Raw genomic sequence first — 17,301 nt, 5'->3', positions numbered from 1 at the left:
CCTTCAGCTCAGGTCATGATCTCAGGGTCCTTGGGTGGAGCCCCACATCGGGCTCTCTGCTCAGCAGGGGGCCTGCTTCTCCCCCCTCTCTGCCTGCCTCTCTTCCTACTTGTGATCTCTGTCAAATAAATAAAATTAAAAATATTTTTTGTCTTTGGGTTTTAGGACAAAATGGCCAGAAACCACTTAAAAAATTCCCTTGCAGCAGAAACAGTGGAATGCAATATGTTTTAAAAGGCTTAGTAAGGGATGCCTGGGGTGGCTCAGTTGGTTAAGCAGCTGCCTTCGGCTCAGGTCATGATCCCAGCGTCCTGGGATCGAGTCCCACATCAGGCTCCTTGCTCAGTGGGGAGCCTGCTTCTCCCTCTGCCTCTGCCTGCCATTCTGTCTGCCTGTGCTCGCTTTCTCCCCCTGTCTCTCTCTGATAAATAAAATCTTTAAAAAAAAAAAAAAAGCTTAGTAAGCTTATTGTATTATTTATCCATGAATGCAAGCTTTGAACACCTTTTCTCAACAACTGTTCTTTTGTAATTCTAACTGATGTAATATCTATTTATCTGAGCAGTGTTTCATGTGTAGGAAATAGCTATTCTATAAAGGATCTAAATGTACATAACCAGGTTGATTAGCACTAGAATTTTATCTTCTAGAATGTCAGTTGGCTTAAGGAATGAAGTCAAGAGATGTATTCATTTGGAGTCTTAGCAAGTGCTTTACTGATCAGGAGCAAAATTCTACTTTTTTCTTTTAAGATTTTATTTATTTATTTATTTATTTGACCAAGAGAGTTCGAGAGAGCATAAGCAGGCGGAGCAGCAGAGGGAGAGTGAGAAGCTGGCTCCCCACTGAGCAGGGAGCCCTACTCAGGGCTCAATCCCAGGACCCTGGGATCAAGACCTGAGTCAAAGGCAGTCCTTTAACCAATGGAGCCACCCAGATGCCCCAAACTTCTACTTTTAAAAGGTGAATGTCTTGGACTTTTCTTTCTAAGGAGTGTTTATATGCTTTCCTTCTGTCAACAAATGCATACTTAACAGACAGGGACTTCACCTGATTCGTAACCTGCTTTCTTCACTCAGTAAGGGTATCTTTTCATGTTAATCAGTAATCTACATGATCTTCTTAAGGAGTACCTGATAGTCCTCATTGTACCATAATTTGTTTAAACTAATTGTTTTATCTGACGTCTCTTGTTTTTGGACATTTAGATCACTTTCAATTTTACTAGACTTCAGCGAGCATCTTTGTATGTGGCTTTTCTTGAGATAATTATAGATGTACATGTAATTTTAAAAAAGATTTTATTTGAGAGAGACAGAGAGAGCGAAAGAGAGCATGAACTGGGGGAGAGACAGGTGGAGAGGGAGAGGCAGACTCCATGTGCCCCTCTCTCCCCTAATGGTAACATTTTGCAAAATTATGTGACTAGTATATTGAGATTTCCTGTATTTCTGAGCATTTACAATACTTGCAAATGTCCCAAATATCTTCTTAAAAAAGTTTTTATAGGGAGGAGAGAATCTTTTTTTTTAATATTTTATTTATTTATTTGACAGACAGATCACAAGTAGGCAGAGAGGCAGGCAGAGAGAGAGAGAGAGAGGGAAGCAGGCTTCCTGCGGAGCAGGGAGCCTGATGCGGGGCTCGATCCCAGGACCCTGAGATCATGACCTGAGCTGAAGGCAGAGGCCCAACCCACTGAGCCACCCAGGTGCCCCGGGAGGAGAGAATCTTAAGCAGGCTCCACACCCAGTGTGGTCTGCCGTGGGGGTCATCCTCATGACCCGAGGTGAAATCGAGTCAGGCGCTTAACCGACTGAGCCATCGAGGTGCCCCATGTCCCAATTTTTCTCTTGAACTACGTTTCTTAAAGTGAGAATTGTTAGGACAGAGTTAGACCTTTTGGACCAGATTCTGATGAGAGTGCTCATTTTTCCAGATCTTTCTCAACCCGTGGGGCTAGGTTTAAGATCTCCCTCTGTAACTCAAAATTCCTTTTCCTTTGGTACATTTTTTTTTTTTAAAAGATTTTATTTATTTATTTGACAGAGAGAGACCACAAGTAGGCAGAGAGGCAGGCAGAGAGAGAGAGGAGGAAGCAGGCTCCCTGCCGAGCAGAGAGCCCGATGCGGGACTCGATCCCAGGACCCCGAGATCATGACCCGAGCCGAAGGCAGCGGCGTAACCCACTGAGCCACCCAGGCGCCCCTCTTTTGGTACATTTTTAAAATGGTTTTGTTTTTGACATTTTAATCTTGTCTGTTTGAACTTAAACTTTGGTAGAAGATGTGAGGGACTGGATTTATCTAACATTCTAACATTTCTTTTTCTCTTTTGACAGACAGAGATCACAAGTAGGCAGAGAGAGAGAGAGGAGGAAGCAGGCTCCCCACTGAGCAGAGAGCCCAATGTAGGGCTTGATCCCAGGGCCCTGGGATCATGACCTGAGCCAAAGGCAGAGGCTTTAACCCACTGAGCCACCCAGGCGCCCCTAACATTTCTTTCTTTTAAATGATTGTCCAGTTGCCCTAATGTCATTTACTGAGACCCTCAGGTAGTTGTCCTGATTATCAAAATTGTTAAAGAGATCATTAAAAAAATAAAACAAAAAAAAACCAACCACACATATTTGACACTACTTGCTCATGGGGGGCCAAGGCCTTCTGATGTGAAGGAGAGGGAGAACTTTGTACTCATGTATAAAAACCCGGGAAAAACCTGACTGGCTTTGATTAGGTCATGTTGCCTATCTCAGACCTATGACTAATGCCAGGGGCTGTTAGGTAGGTACATCAGCAAATGATCAGAATTTCCCTTCCCTCAAAGGGAAGTAAAGGGGCGCCTCGGTGGCTCAGAGGGTTAAAGCCTCTGCCTTTGGCTCGGGTCATGATCCCAGGGTCCTGGGATTGAGCCCCTCATTGGGCTCTCTGCTCAGTGGGGAGCCTGCTTCTTCCTCTCTCTCTCTGCCTGCTTCTCTGACTATTTAGTGATCTCTGTCAAATAAACAAAGTCTTAAAAAAAAGGGGGGGGGGAAGTAAAGACGAATATATTTTAGAGTAAGGAAAAGTGTATACTGCAAGAGAAAAAAAGACAATCAATGGGTTGCTATGTTTAGAACATTTTATTAAAGTAAAAAATTTTTAGAATTAAGTGAAATAGAAAAACATAGTAAATATTTACAAAAACATTGATAACACTACTCAAGTCACACACATGTAAAAATGCAGAAATGTTTTACAAAGTTTGTAAATTGATAATTATGGAGATTTCTCAAAATGGATATAACCGCTCACTGTTGAGTATGGATGGCAATGATATAAGATCTTTGAGTGAATGTTGCCCCCCACTTTTTTGCAATCCAATGGTCCCTAGAAATTTGCTCTTTGGGAGATTTAAAGTTGGAAACTGCCTGAGGGGACAAGTCAAGAATTGAGATGGTCACAACACTAATTTTCTTCACCCTCTGTGTTGAGGTTATATGGACAGTGTTGAGATTATATGGACACAGCCAGGCTGTTTTTCCTCAGCCTCTGCTAGTATTCAAAAGGATATGAAGAATATGAGCAATTTTTCATTGCCTGAGCAAAAATTCAGCACATAAAAGGCTGAGTGGGGATTATTTGTACTAGAACCATAAAGTTCTATCTGATGGAAAATTACCTATAAAACTAAGGTAAAAGAGAATTAATGATGCTCTATCTCATATTTACTGAGAGTAGGAAAGGAGGCAGAGAAGACATTTATAAGAATTTTAGCTTAATGAGTGGTCAATAAACTATATTATGCTGAAGTGACCACACAACTATCTCCAGAGCTCAGAAGAATTTAAAAGCAGATTCTAAAGACAAAAGAGAAGACACTCCAAACATAGACAAAGCAGAGAAGAAAACAATGCCCATGAGGTGATCACTACTTAGACAGTAATAGTGGGCTTGACACACTTCACTTTGATGGTTCTGGATTAAAACCACCTTCCCCAAACAAAATTCAGAGGAGAAGAAATTAAGGGGCTCAGGTAACTCTAAAACCAGTCTTGGGCTCAATAAGACCATTACTTAAAATAATCATGTTTTAGAACAGATCATCTTCATCTGATTCTTCGAGGTACTTTATAGGTTTCTTTGCCCGTCCTGATTTGGCCCGAGGAGCCACAGCTGAGTCTAAGTCCAGATGGAAGTCCTCACTCTCCGCCTTGGATTTCTAGAAGAGGAAGACCAAGTAATTTGCACAATGTTAGTTTGACAGCAACATTTCGTTGTAAAAAATATATCAGTAGACTACAGTTCAATGAGTTTCTCTCTTTCTAATAAGTACTAAGAAATAGATCTAAGGCAACTCTCGTTAACTAAGTGGTACATATATATACATGTATATATATATATTTTTAAGATTTTTATTTATTTGTCAGATAGAGAAAGCACAATCAGGGGAAGTGGCAAGCAGAAAGAGAAGCAAGCTCCCTGCTGAGTGAGGAGCCTGATGGTGGGACTCAATCCCAGGACCCTTGGATTAGGACCTGAACTGAAGGCAGATGCTTAACCAACTGAGTCACCCAGGTGACCCATAAGCAGCAAGTTTTTAAGTGTAACTTGTTACAACTAGTAAAAGCTAAATAAATTAGGAGATTTATATTTCTTTCTTTCTTCTTTTTTTTTCTTTAGATTTATTTATTTGAGAGAGTGAGAGAGCATGAGCGGGTGGGGGGAAGGGGCAGAGAGAGAGGGAGAGGGAAGCAGGCTCCCCAATGAGCAGGGGGCCTGACATAGGGATTGATCCCAGGACCCTGAGATCAGGGTCTGACCTGAAGGCAGACACTTAACCATCTGAGCCACCCAAGTGTCCCTACATTTATTTTCTTAAAAAGTGTCAGTTTAGTATTATTTATTTTTAAATCGATTCTTTTTTTTTTTTTAATTAAAGACTTTATTTGACAGAGAGAGACACAGTGAGAGAGGGAACCCAAGCAGGGGGAGTGGGAGTCGGAGAGGGAGAGGGAGAAGCAGACTTCCTGCCGAGCAGAGAGCCTGATGAGGGGCTTGATTCCAGGACCCTAGAATCATGACCTGAGTCAAAGGCAGACACTTAGCGACTGAGTCACCTAGGTGCACCCTAAAATGTGTCAGATTATTAAGAACAAGTCTTGGTTATTTTTTAAAAACACCTATAGAGAAAGGACTGGCTAGGATAAATACCTTGTTTGTGACTGTTTTAGAAATCATTTTCTCAAAATTAGAGTCAGAATCATCAGAAGTGGATGGTTTCCTTTTGCGGCGAGTTTTGGTTTTGGGGGGATCAGGCTTTTGAGGTACATCGGAATTCAAGCCTGGATCCTTTTTAGTTCCTTTTGGTGCAGCCCCTTTCTTGGCACCTTTAGTGGAGGTGGAAGACTGACCTGCAATTCAACACAGGCATTTATCATGAGGCCACTCGTAGACGAATTGTTCTCACTGTGAACTTTCTTTAGTAAGCTATTGATTGCTTATATTTAATATAGAAAAAATCTAATAGAGCTGAAAATACATTAGAGAATCAAAGTATTCTTAAGCATCTAATTTTTTTATAGGTTTATGTTTTACATTAAACTTTTGCACTGTTTATAAACTCTGTCCCTGTCACAGAAATGAGCTAGAGAATGCCTGGCATTTTGAGAAACATGGTGATTTTAAACCTTTTGACCACCAATTTTGATTATAAAGAGCTAAATATTTGCTTCCATTTGGAAAAGGTTTTTAACTCCAATATTAATAGTAACTTTTGAGAGTAAAAAATTAAAATTGACTTGTGGAAGCCAGCTACTTAATCCTAATATTAACCCATGTCAAAGACTGAAGCTCACTTTTTGCAGCTATCTTCTTCACCACCACCTTCTTTTTAGCAACAGGGTTTAGGATTTCAGTTTCAGTTGAGAAATCAGCAGCAGGAGAACCTGGAGGAAGTAGTACACTGTCCTTGGCATCATCAGCATCAACGTCCATTACTTCGAACGGAAAGGAAAATAGTACATCTAAGCGACACATAAAAATTTGTTTCCTGCTCGGAATTTCCATTTAAACGCCAAGTCCCTGACTCTTCTAGAATATTTAAAACATACTCTTAGAACTTTGATCTAATTTCTGGATTCTTCATCAGCAGTTATTTTTTGTACCTCTAGGACCCAGCACAGTAAACAGTAAGCACGAGATGACTTCCAGTATATGAAGTGTAGAACCCCTTTCTGTGAACGAACCCTAAAGAATACCATCAGTGTAATGCTAATAAGAACCCACTTTTATCTTCTAAGGCAGGACTTAGATAATGTAGTCAGATTAGAACCCAGCAGGAACCGAGCGTCACAGTGAAGCAGACGTTTCTATATTTTTACTTAAATACATACCTGATGTGGCACTTTTCTGTGGTTTCAGTTCTTTGGTAGCATGTCTGGAAGAAAAAAACCAAAAACATCCTGACAACCAATTCTAAATGTGTCAAGTAACAAAGACAGTATCATTGATCACTGGCAACAATCATGATAAAATCCATATTAGAGAAGATGCTTACTTTGGGGAAGCTTTGGTCTTAAGTGGACTAACATCTGATGATGGGACAAAATCTTCATCTTGAGTTTTTTCATCAAAATCCGAGAAATCGTCATCTGAATCCAAATCCACTGTGAATTTGGTTTTTGCTATAAAAAACATACGTAGAGCAAAGAATATGAGGGTAACAGAAATAATATTTAATCCACAGATTGATAAAACATTTCATGAAGATCCCAGCTTTAGCTTAATCTCCTAAAAGATATGTCCATTTTTCAAAAACTTAAAATAATTACTGCTCTAAGATATAACAATTTCTGGGATTAATGCCTTGAAATACACTGGCCACTCAGATCTTTCAGCACATTCAGCACTTTTCCTTACTTGCTGCTCTCCGTGGCTCTATCTCTCGTGGAGGGACATCAAAGTTACTTTCATTACTGCTCATATCTGATTCTGAATCAGACCAGGGGTTTCTCTTCTTTCCTTTTTTGATTGGTTTAAATGACAATGTAGTTTGCTTCTTTGTCTTGGTACCTAGAAGCGAGATAGGAATTAACCACCTTTACATGTTCTTTGACTCACTCTTCTCCATCTATTAACCAACCATCTTTCAAATATTTATTGAGCTCTGTGCTAGTATTGGGAATACAGTGGTGAAGAGAAACGGACATAGTGCCTCTTCCTGTGGAGTTTATAGTTTGGTCTTCCAATTCCATAAATAAATTGTTGTCACCTCTAGTTATGTAGATGTGCACCTACACTGATCTCACCTTTCTCTCAGTCCCACAATGGCTAGTATATACTGCTTTAATTTCCTGTTCTTGATAAACCCCTTGAAGGTAAAAAGCCATGCTCTCCCACTTCTTGTGCCCTCACATTATTTGAGAGTAATCAAACTCATGGGAACATGAAGGGTCAAAATACTCAAATAATTCATTGGTTTTATATGCTAAAAGATCACTAGCTAGGTTCAAAGTTAAAGGTGTTCTGCATACAAAGGTCAGTCTATGACTTTGCACAGTATGGCATACTTTTACTATTTCTTTAGTTTAATACTAAGATGTTTCCATTAGTTTTATTCATCTTTGTATGCCCCACAGAACTGAGCACATATTACCTATTAAAAGTAGATACTCAAGTTTAGACATATAGATCAATCGATGGAATAGAGTTGAGAATCCATAAACTCTAAAATTTATGGGCAATTGATTTTTTGACAAGGGTGAAGACAATGTAATAGGAAAGAAGGTTTTCAGTATGATGCTGGGACAAGAGGATATCCACATACAAAAGAATGAGGTTGGACTCCTTCCTTATGCCATATCCAAAAATTAATTCAAAATGTATCACAGATCTATAAGAGCTAAAACTAAAACTCTTAGATGAAAACATAGGGGTAAATCTTCATGACCTAGGATTCAGAAAAAGATTAGACATGATACCAAAAGCACAAGCAACAAAAGGGGAAAAAAAGATAAAATTAGACTGCATCATAATTAAAAATTTGTGGTTCAAAGGACACTATCAAGAAAAGAAAGAGAGGGCACCTGGGTGGCTCAGTTGTTAAGTGACTGCCTTTGGCTCAGGTCATGATCCCAGAGTCCTGGGGTCGAGGCCTGCGTCGGGCTCCCTGCTCAGTGGGAAGCCTGTTTTTCCCTCTCTCACTCCCCCTGCTTGTGTTCCCTCTCTCTGTGTCTCTCTGTCAAATAAATAAGTAAAATCTTTAAAAAAAAAAAAAAAAGAGGGGCGCCTGGGTGGCTCAGTTGGTTAAGTCTTCAACTCTTGATTTTGGCTCAGGTCATGATCTTGGAGTCATGAGATGAGATTGAGCCCTGTGTGGGGCTCTGTGCTCAGGGTGGAGTCTGCTTCAGATTCTCTCTTTCCTTTTCCCTCTGTTCCTCCCCGCCTTACATACCTGTGCTTTCTCTCTAATTAAAATAAAAATCTTAAAAAAAATTAGAATACATAAAGAAATCTTACAACTAACTCAACAACAAAAGATAAATAACCCAATTAAAAACATGGGCAAAGGGTCTAAATAGATATTTTCCTAAAGAAATATGAATAGCCAATAAGCACATTAAGAAGATACTCAGCATCATTAGACAATAGGGAAATGCAAACTAAAACCATGAGATACCACTTCCTATCCACTAGTATGGCTAGAATGAAAAAAAAAAAAAAGACAAGGGATTAACTGTGCTGCTGAGGATATGGAGAATATGAACCCTCATACATTGCTGGAGGGAATGTAAAATGGGGCAGCTGCTCTGAAAAACAGTTTGGCAGTTCCTCAAAAAGATAAACATAGAAAAAAATCATATGACCCAGAACAATTCCATTCCTAGGTATCTACCCAAAAGAAATAAAAACATTAAGTCCATATAAAAACTTGTATATAAATATTCCTAGCAGTGTTCACAATAGCCAAAAAATGGAAAAAAGCCAAATACCTATGAACGAATGAAGAAATAAATAAAAAGTGGTATGTCCATACTATGAAAAACTATTTGGTGATAAAAAAGAGTGAAGTAGGGGCACCTGGGTGGCTCAGTGGGTTGAAGCCTCTGCTTTCGGCTCAGGTCGTGATCCTGGGGTCCTGGGATTGAGCCCTGCGCAGGGCTCTCTGCTCAGTGGGGAGCCTGCCTCTCTCTCTCTCTCTGCCTGCCTCTGCCTACTTGTGATCGCTGTCAAATTAATAAATAAATAAAATCTTAAAAAAAAAAAAAAGAGCAAAGTATTGATACATGTCACTACATAGGTGACCCTTTAAGACATTATGCTAAGTGAAAGATACCAGGGAAAAAAAGACCAGCTATTACATGATTTCATTCCTATGAAATGTCCAGAAAAGTAAATCTAGAGACAGAAAGTAGATTAATAGTTGTCTAGGAGGAAGGGAAGCTGGTAGGCAATGGGGAGTGACCATTAAACAGGTAGAGTGTTTGTTTTTCATGGGTTCAGCATACTAAAATGATGGAATGGCACATTTTATTTGTTTTAAAAAGATTTTATTTATCTGACAGAGAGAGAACAAGCAGGGGATGCTGCAAAGAAAGAGGGAGAAGCAGGCTCCCCACTTAGCAGGGAACATGACATGGGACTTGATCCCAGGACCATAGGATCATGACCCGGGCCAAAGGCAAATATTTAATTGACTGAGCCGTCCAGGTGCCCCTGAATGGTATACTTTAAGTGGATGAACTTGGTATGTTAGTATCTTATTAAAAAAAGTAGATACTCAGTAAAGGTATAATCTATAATTCTATTTAATTTACTGAGTGCTACTTATATTCTAGGCATTTTGTTCAACTTTAGGGATAATACAAATGTGACTAAGATGTGCTCACTGTTCTCAAGAAGCTTTATATATTAATATAGAGCCTTATAGTTGGCTAGAAAAGTAGAATTTAATAAACTGTGTTTTCTTTAGATCCCAACTAAGAAACTCAAATTGCCAAATTAACAAACTATTTCAAAATGATCTCTGTCTCTTTTTTTTTAAAAGATTTTATTTATTTATTTGACAGAGAGAGACACAGCGAGAGAGGGAATACAAGCAGGGGGAGTGGGAGAGGGAGAAGCAGGCTTCCCGCCGAGCAGGAAGCCCAATATGGGGCTCGATCCCTGGATGCTGGGACCACGACCTGAGCTGAAGGCATGAAGGCAAAGGCTTAACCCACTGAGCCACCCAAGTGCCCCTCAAAATGATCTCTTCTAACATAAATCATATCCAAGGACAGTATTAGGGAGGTTCAAGTAAACTTTAGATATAGCCTTCCATCACGTTACTCAGTAAGGACTTACTAAACATCTATGTAGAATGTACTTGGTAACAGACACAACTTAATCTCAATTCTATACCATTTTACTTAAAATTTTTTCATACCTGGTTCTCTTTTCTGTTTTTTCTCCAACCTTTGTTTCAGACCTTCTGGTTCAATACTGTCTTCTGGAGGGTTCCCTTCAGTGTTTTCATTCTAAAAAAGAGCAAGACAAAGATGGTCAAGTTCTGGTAACTTATAATTTGGAATAATGTAAGGTCAAATATACAAATATTTATCTGGTCAGAGTGATTTTTTTCTTTAAATTTTGGTTAAGAGCTCTGAATAAAGGTATGGGTATGACTTTTTCAAGATACTTAAACATCTTAAAAAAATCAGGCACATAGGAAAGCAAAGTTATGATTAGATACAGGATTAACTACAAACTATGGGATTAGAAGTTTTATATCATTGTTTAATTTTAAGCCAAAATAAGTCTTAAGTATTTATGTATAGCTTTTCAAGAGTAGTACCTTAATTTTCTTTTTAATTTTCTTTTCTGCCTCTGCTTTCATCTCTACGGTCACTCGGGGGATGACTCTTTTCCCACATGGAGAAGGCAGAACTTCAGCCATTTGTGTTTTTTTCCCCTTTGCTTTCCCCCCTTTCCCAGGAAGTCCTATTTGTTCTTCTTGTTTTTCCTTTGTTTCAACAGCCTACAAAAGGGATAAGAGAAAGCAAGTTTATAAGTCAACAAAGACACTATAAAATCTAGGCTACTTTATAGGAATAGAATAAAAGGCTGGTTAAGGGGCGCCTGGGTGGCTCAGTGGGTTAAGCCGCTGCCTTCGGCTCAGGTCATGATCTCAGAGTCCTGGGATCGAGTCCCGCATCGGGCTCTCTGCTCAGCAGAGAGCCTGCTTCCCTCTCTCTCTCTGCCTGCCTCTCCATCTACTTGTGATTTCTCTCTGTCAAATAAATAAATAAAATCTTTAAAAAAATAAAATAAAATAAAATAAAATAAAAGGCTGGTTAAACTGATTTCAATTTGTTACATTTTAAGATAAAATTTTTTCTTTAATTTATGTATATATGTAATCTCTATACCCAGTGTGGGCTTTGAACTCACGACCCTGAGATCAAGAGTTACATGCTCTTCTGACTGAGCTAGACAGGCACCCCACATCTTAAATCTGTGAATAGCTGTGCCACAACAAAGTATGCCATTGCAATTGAAGATATATATAATTAAGGCCCACTTGATAAGTGTGGACACAGAAGACTGGGTTCTACTCTTGATTCTACCATTTAAGTTTTCTGAAAATAAAAAGGGGAAGCTGTGTTAGGGATAAAATGCATAGATTTATATACACATATTTGTAAACTCAAATTAAGAAGTGAAAGGATGGCACTGGGGAGGGTATGTGAAATGGTGAGCGCTGTGGAGTGTGTAAGCATAACGGTCCACAGACCTGTACCCCTGGGGCAAATAATACATTATATGTTAAGAAAATAATTTAGGGCGCCTGGGTGGCTCAGTGGGTTAAAGCCTCTGCCTTTGGCTCAGGTCATGATCCCAGGGTCCTGGGATCGAGTCCCACATCAGGCTCTCTGCTCTGCGGGGAGCCTGCTTCTTCCTCTCTCTCTCTGCCTGCCTCTCTGCCTACTTGTGATCTCCGTCTGTCAAATAAATAAATAAAATCTTAAAAAAAAAATTTATAAATAAAATCTTAAAAAAAAGAAGTGAAAGGATGGGATTCTACTTGTACATCCATACTAAAGTGTAATAATATAAAACTGCATGTAAAACATTTTAGCTTAATTTATGAAATGCTTTTTTTTAATCTTAAAATAATGTTAGAAAACAAAACATTAGTGAGATTTAGATAACAAAGTATCTTTTGAAATTGATGAGCTAGCCCTGAAGGTAAACATCTTTGTCCTTTTATATTGAGTTGGGAGATTGGGTTGGTCTTTTTCCATATTTAAGTAAATATTCTTATTCCATACTATTCCCAGTTAGTCAGAAATCAACTCCTACCCTTTTCTCTTTTTGTCCAAAAAGTTCTAGTAGTGTGCTTCTGGCCATCATTTACTTTATTCTAACAATCTGTTCTTTTATGTGTTATCTTGGAATGTTTTCTTATGTCTTATTCTTTCTATTGCTAATCATGAAATGTCTTTTGTTTTTTTTAAATTATTTTTTATTTATTTATTTTTATTTAATTAATTTATTTGACAGACAGAGATCACAAGTAGGCAGAGAGGCAGACGGCGGGTGGGGGGGGGGGGGAGCAGGCTCCCTGTTGAGCACAGAGCCTGATGTGGGGCTCAATCCCAGAACCCTGGGATCATGACCTGAGCCAAAGGCAGAAGTTTTAACCCACTGAGCTGCCCAGGCATCCCAAAAGGTCTTTTTTTTTTTTTTTTTTTTTTTAAAGATTTCTTATTATCGGGCGCCTGGGTGGCTCAGTGGGTTAAGCCGCTGCCTTCGGCTCAGGTCATGATCTCAGGGTCCTGGGATCGAGTCCCGCATCGGGCTCTCTGCTCAGCAGGGAGCCTGCTTCCTCCTCTCTCTCTGCCTGCCTCTCTGCCTAATTGTGTTCTGTCAAAAAAAAAAAAAAAAAAAAAAAGATTTCTTATTATCTGACAGAGAGAGATCACAAGTAAGCAGAAAGGCAGGCAGAGAGCAGGGGAAGCAGGCTGCCCGCTAAGCAGAGTGCCCAATGTGGGGCTTGATCCCAGGACCCTGGGATCATGACCCAAGCGGAAGGCAGAGGCTTTAACCCACTGAGCCACCCAGGCACCCCCCCAAAAGGTGTTTTTAAAAAGATTTTATTTATTTATTTGAGAGACGGGGGTCGATCCCAGGACCCTGGGGTCACAACCTGAGCTTAAGGCAGACGTTTAACTAACTGAACCACCCACGCACCCCTAATTGTGAAAGTTCTTGACCAAGAGGTATATTGTTAGAATTATATATTGTATACTGTTAGAATGTACTATTTCACTAATAAAAACTCTAACATTAGCAATTATAAACTACATACCTCCAGCTCTTCAATAAAAGCAGCCAAGTCTTCTCTCCACAAATCTGATGGACTCTTTCTCTTTAATGTTTCTAGCTCTTGCTCCTTCATAAGAGTCAGAAAATTAAGAGTTAATTTATGGGTTAAATAGCATAAATTTTCATGAGGCACAGTTTTTACTTTCACCACTTTAACAACTGAGCAATGTTACCCTCCACCAACAACTCACTTTTTCATTTCTCAGCTTACACAGTTCATCCTTCTTCTCCTTAGTGAGATACCAAAGAGGCATATCAAGAAGGTAGTTGAAGGTTGGTCCAGAATCTCTTACAGAGTCACTCTTTTCAGCTTCATTTTCATTGTCACTCTCTTCATTCTCTTCTTCATCTGGTACCTAGAGGAGAAATTAAAATGTAGCTTTAACAGGAAATTTGAAACAGAGACATTAGATTCTACATAGTCTTCGATAATATAGAACATGCTAACCGAGAATTTACCTTTTGCTGTGCCTCTTTCCAAGCCTTCACGGGATCTGAATCGTATCCCCTCTGAATCAGAACTTTAATTAATTCTTTCTTAGGCTTATTTTCTATTAAAAAATGTAAACAGAGATAATGGTTTTGAGGAATATTTTAGGAAAGGAATAGGTTTTACCATATGAATTCAAAAGTTTAACTAAAGTTTAACTAAAAATTAAACTTTATCTTGCATAAATCTATACATCCTGGTTTACAGAGAAGTCTTTTTCCTAAACCACTGACAAATGTAAATTACCACAATTGGGACAGTCAAATCACATTATGAAATTATTGATCTAATTATAATTCTTTTTTTTTTTTAAAGATTTTATTTATTTATTTGACAGAGAGAGAGATCACAAATAGGCAGAGAGACAGACAGAGAGAGAGATGAGGAGAAGCAGGCTCCCTGCTGAGCAGAGAACCCTATGTGGGACTCGATCCCAAGCCCCTGGGATCATGACCCGAGCCGAAGGCAGAGGCCTAACCCACTGAGCCACCCAGGCGCCCCATCTAATTATAATTCTTAAAAGAACAGGAGGCAATCAAACCTTTATTTCTGATAAGTCTCTACCTCAGTTATGCTCCCTTTTCAAAATTTTAACATTAATTGGGCAATAATTTGTGCCACCAATCCAACTGTGTTATACCCATTCCCTTTTTCTAGAGTACCTTTCTTCCAGTGACTACTGCAGTCAATTTATTACACTTTGAGGGATATTGAATTACTAGCTACAAGGTATTTTGGGATGAATTTCTGAGCACCATTTTTTATCAATTAATTTGATACAGATTACATGTGTAGGCCCCCTACATTTTTATGCTCAAGACTGCATAGTCCTATTATTCCCTAAATTCTGGTAAACGAGACACAAATCTTACTTTCTGTTTTCTTTGAATCATGTCCATTATCACTCATTTTAGCTTTGCTTTAAGCAATAATTCTAAGAAATTAAGGAGTGCTTATGCTAGTGTTGTTAAAAAATATTCATGTATTTGAACATGTAACTATCAAGTTAAACATTTTTGTGTACGACCAGAAAATTATTCTGTGATCACCAGGAATTCATGTTGCCATGTTTTGGGACTTGCTACTATGACCCATAAGTTAGTTGCCTAGCCTTCCTAGTTAGCACTGGCCAGTGTTGAGTTTTTGTTTTTTTTTTAAACCTCCTTACAACCCAGCTTTTATCAAAACTGTTTCCTTCCTGGTAACTTAAACCCTGACTTAGTTGCTTCTAGAATGTCTTTAAAAATAAATAAATACATAAAAACCCAAGACATGACTCTTTCAGTCTTCCAGTACACAATTTAGCTGTAATATAAACCCTTTATAGTCTTCCTTCTGGACTTTTTCTCCCCTCTCAGACTTAATAATTCTTCTCTTTATCAGTTTACACAGGTACCTTTCTATCTCTCTATTCTCTATCTACATGTCAACTAAATCTTGATTTTTCAAGATGTTCAATCTAAGGAAAGCTATATTTTCCAAACTGTAAATGACTAGGTATTTAAAAGAAATGTGTAAAGTTTGGCATAATTGTAGTTTTAGTACAGTTATTGATCTAAAAACATACCAATGATTATTTTGCCATCTATTTTCTCTAAGATAAAGCGAGCCTGATTGTTCAGTTTAGCAGATTCAGCACCAAGCATTCCTAGAAGCCATTCTTTTCTTAATCCATAATATTTAAGCCTGAGTTCAAAGAAGTCTCTTAGAATATCCAACACCGTGTCATATTTCTTTAAACATCCTACATGGTCAAAAAGCACCTAGAAAAGAAAAACAAGATTATAAAGCCAAAACTTTAATGGTTTTAGAGAAAAGACTTTATTCTTCAAAAACATAAAAGTATTCCAGGATTTCCTTTTAAAACTGATATTAAACTTTAATATAAACTGAAACATGGGCACCTCTCATAAAATAAGACATACCAGGGACGCCTGGGTGGCTCAGTTGGTTAAAGTGGCTGCCTTCGGCTCAGGTCATGATCCCAGCATCCTGGGATCGAGTCCCACATTGGGCTCCTTGCTCGGCAGGGAGCCTGCTTCTCCCTCTGCCTCTAGCCTGCCACTCTGTCTGCCTGTGCTTGCGCTCTGTATCTCTCTCTCTCTCTAACAAATAAAAAAATCTTAAAAAAAAAAAAAAAAAAAAACATACCATAGAGTTGCATGTGAGACTAGTTTGGAGTTTGAAAACTTTGTGTAGTCCCACTCTCTCTGCCTCTGCCAGTTTCTCTTCAGTCATTTTCACAACAAACTTCACTGTAGTGTCTGTATGGTATTCCCTATAGTCTGTTATGAGAGGTGGAGTCTTCTCAGTTCCATTCAACATGGGTTCTAGAACCTGTTCTTTATATGTCTAAAGAAAGAGATAATCCTTTTAAAATACAGGCTTAGGAGTATACATCAAGTAGTACAAAGTGTTTCCCTGATCACAAAAATCGAAGAAGAAATCCACAGTAACTTACCTGGGTCCATGTTCTGATCGGAAGCTCTGAGATTTCAATGGTTGTGGAATTAAGAATAGCCACTTCACCACTGATCACGTACTGATTTGGAGCCAGTTCTTCGATAGTACCCTTGAAGTTCTTGTAACTTGGAAGCTAAATTGGTATTTTAAAGAAGATTGGGTTTTTAAAATGTGACATTAAAAACAGAAATCCCAACAGTATTAAACAATAAATCTGATAAACATTAAAGAAATCCCAATAGCATTAAACAATAAATCTGATGAACATTAAAATAATAAGTTTTCTATGTGTCCTCTGACTATATAGTCTACTGAATTGAAGCCAGAGGAAAATGAGGGATCCCAATATACACAGAATAGTTACCATTGGCAAAGGTTCTTCTCCATCCATCAAACGCCTGATATTATTTACAACTTCACGAATATCAAAGTTGGGGATTTTGCAGGACCACCCAGTACCAATTCCTTCAGCACCATTTATCAGCACCATGGGTATAATAGGAATATACCACTCAGGTTCAACACGCTGATTGTCATCATATAAAAACTTCAATGTGTGATCATCTTTTGGTGGAAATAACAACCGAGCCAAAGGGCTAAAATAAATAATCAAAGAATGTTATTTTATAAAAACACTGACTTTGTACTTAACTTGTGAAAAGGACATGTGCTAGCTCATATCTATGCATGAAAATTACTTTGGCTTTACTTGCTGGCTGTAATCATTTAACAGTACTTTCTGTGCCCTTTGTATGTGCCAGTTACTGCAGACATAAAATCTCTAAGGAGCTCACATACATGGAGATAGACAATGCACATACATTTTGTCAGGTGGGGTAAATGCTAAGGAGAAAGAAAAAATAGAGGTGATTGAATGACTGGAGGTGCTAAGGAATGGTAACACTTTCTGAAAGGATGACATTAAAGTGAAGAAACTGAGAGGATGAACCACCATGTGGTTATCTGGAGAAAGTATTGTAAGCAGAGGGACCAGTAAGT

At 38.6% G+C, this 17,301-nt stretch overlaps 1 protein-coding gene across 1 annotated transcript in view; it reads right to left on the bottom strand.

Moving 5' to 3' along the window:
- Window positions 1-3,102: 3,102 nt before the first annotated feature.
- TOP2A (DNA topoisomerase II alpha) overlaps window positions 3,103-17,301 on the bottom strand; it is a 30,830-nt gene continuing 16,631 nt past the window's right edge. The window contains exons 21-35 of the mRNA XM_045070097.1: window positions 16,667-16,898; window positions 16,301-16,435; window positions 15,991-16,191; window positions 15,407-15,602; window positions 13,809-13,900; window positions 13,541-13,705; window positions 13,333-13,416; window positions 10,816-10,998; window positions 10,408-10,498; window positions 6,900-7,052; window positions 6,538-6,664; window positions 6,374-6,417; window positions 5,837-5,977; window positions 5,193-5,392; window positions 3,103-4,200 (exon numbers count right to left, since the gene is read on the bottom strand). Coding sequence (XP_044926032.1) covers window positions 4,072-4,200; window positions 5,193-5,392; window positions 5,837-5,977; window positions 6,374-6,417; window positions 6,538-6,664; window positions 6,900-7,052; window positions 10,408-10,498; window positions 10,816-10,998; window positions 13,333-13,416; window positions 13,541-13,705; window positions 13,809-13,900; window positions 15,407-15,602; window positions 15,991-16,191; window positions 16,301-16,435; window positions 16,667-16,898 — 2,173 coding nt within the window. The 3' untranslated portion in view covers window positions 3,103-4,071. The remainder of the gene's footprint in view (window positions 4,201-5,192; window positions 5,393-5,836; window positions 5,978-6,373; window positions 6,418-6,537; window positions 6,665-6,899; window positions 7,053-10,407; window positions 10,499-10,815; window positions 10,999-13,332; window positions 13,417-13,540; window positions 13,706-13,808; window positions 13,901-15,406; window positions 15,603-15,990; window positions 16,192-16,300; window positions 16,436-16,666; window positions 16,899-17,301) is intronic.

Source organism: Mustela putorius, unplaced genomic scaffold (genome assembly GCF_011764305.1).
Source record: "Mustela putorius furo isolate JIRA1106 unplaced genomic scaffold, ASM1176430v1.1 tig00003962_pilon_pilon_pilon, whole genome shotgun sequence".
NCBI classification, from domain to species: Eukaryota; Metazoa; Chordata; class Mammalia; order Carnivora; family Mustelidae; genus Mustela; species Mustela putorius.
Note: the sequence above shows the minus strand (reverse complement) of the source record. Positions and strands in the feature narration are given on the sequence as shown.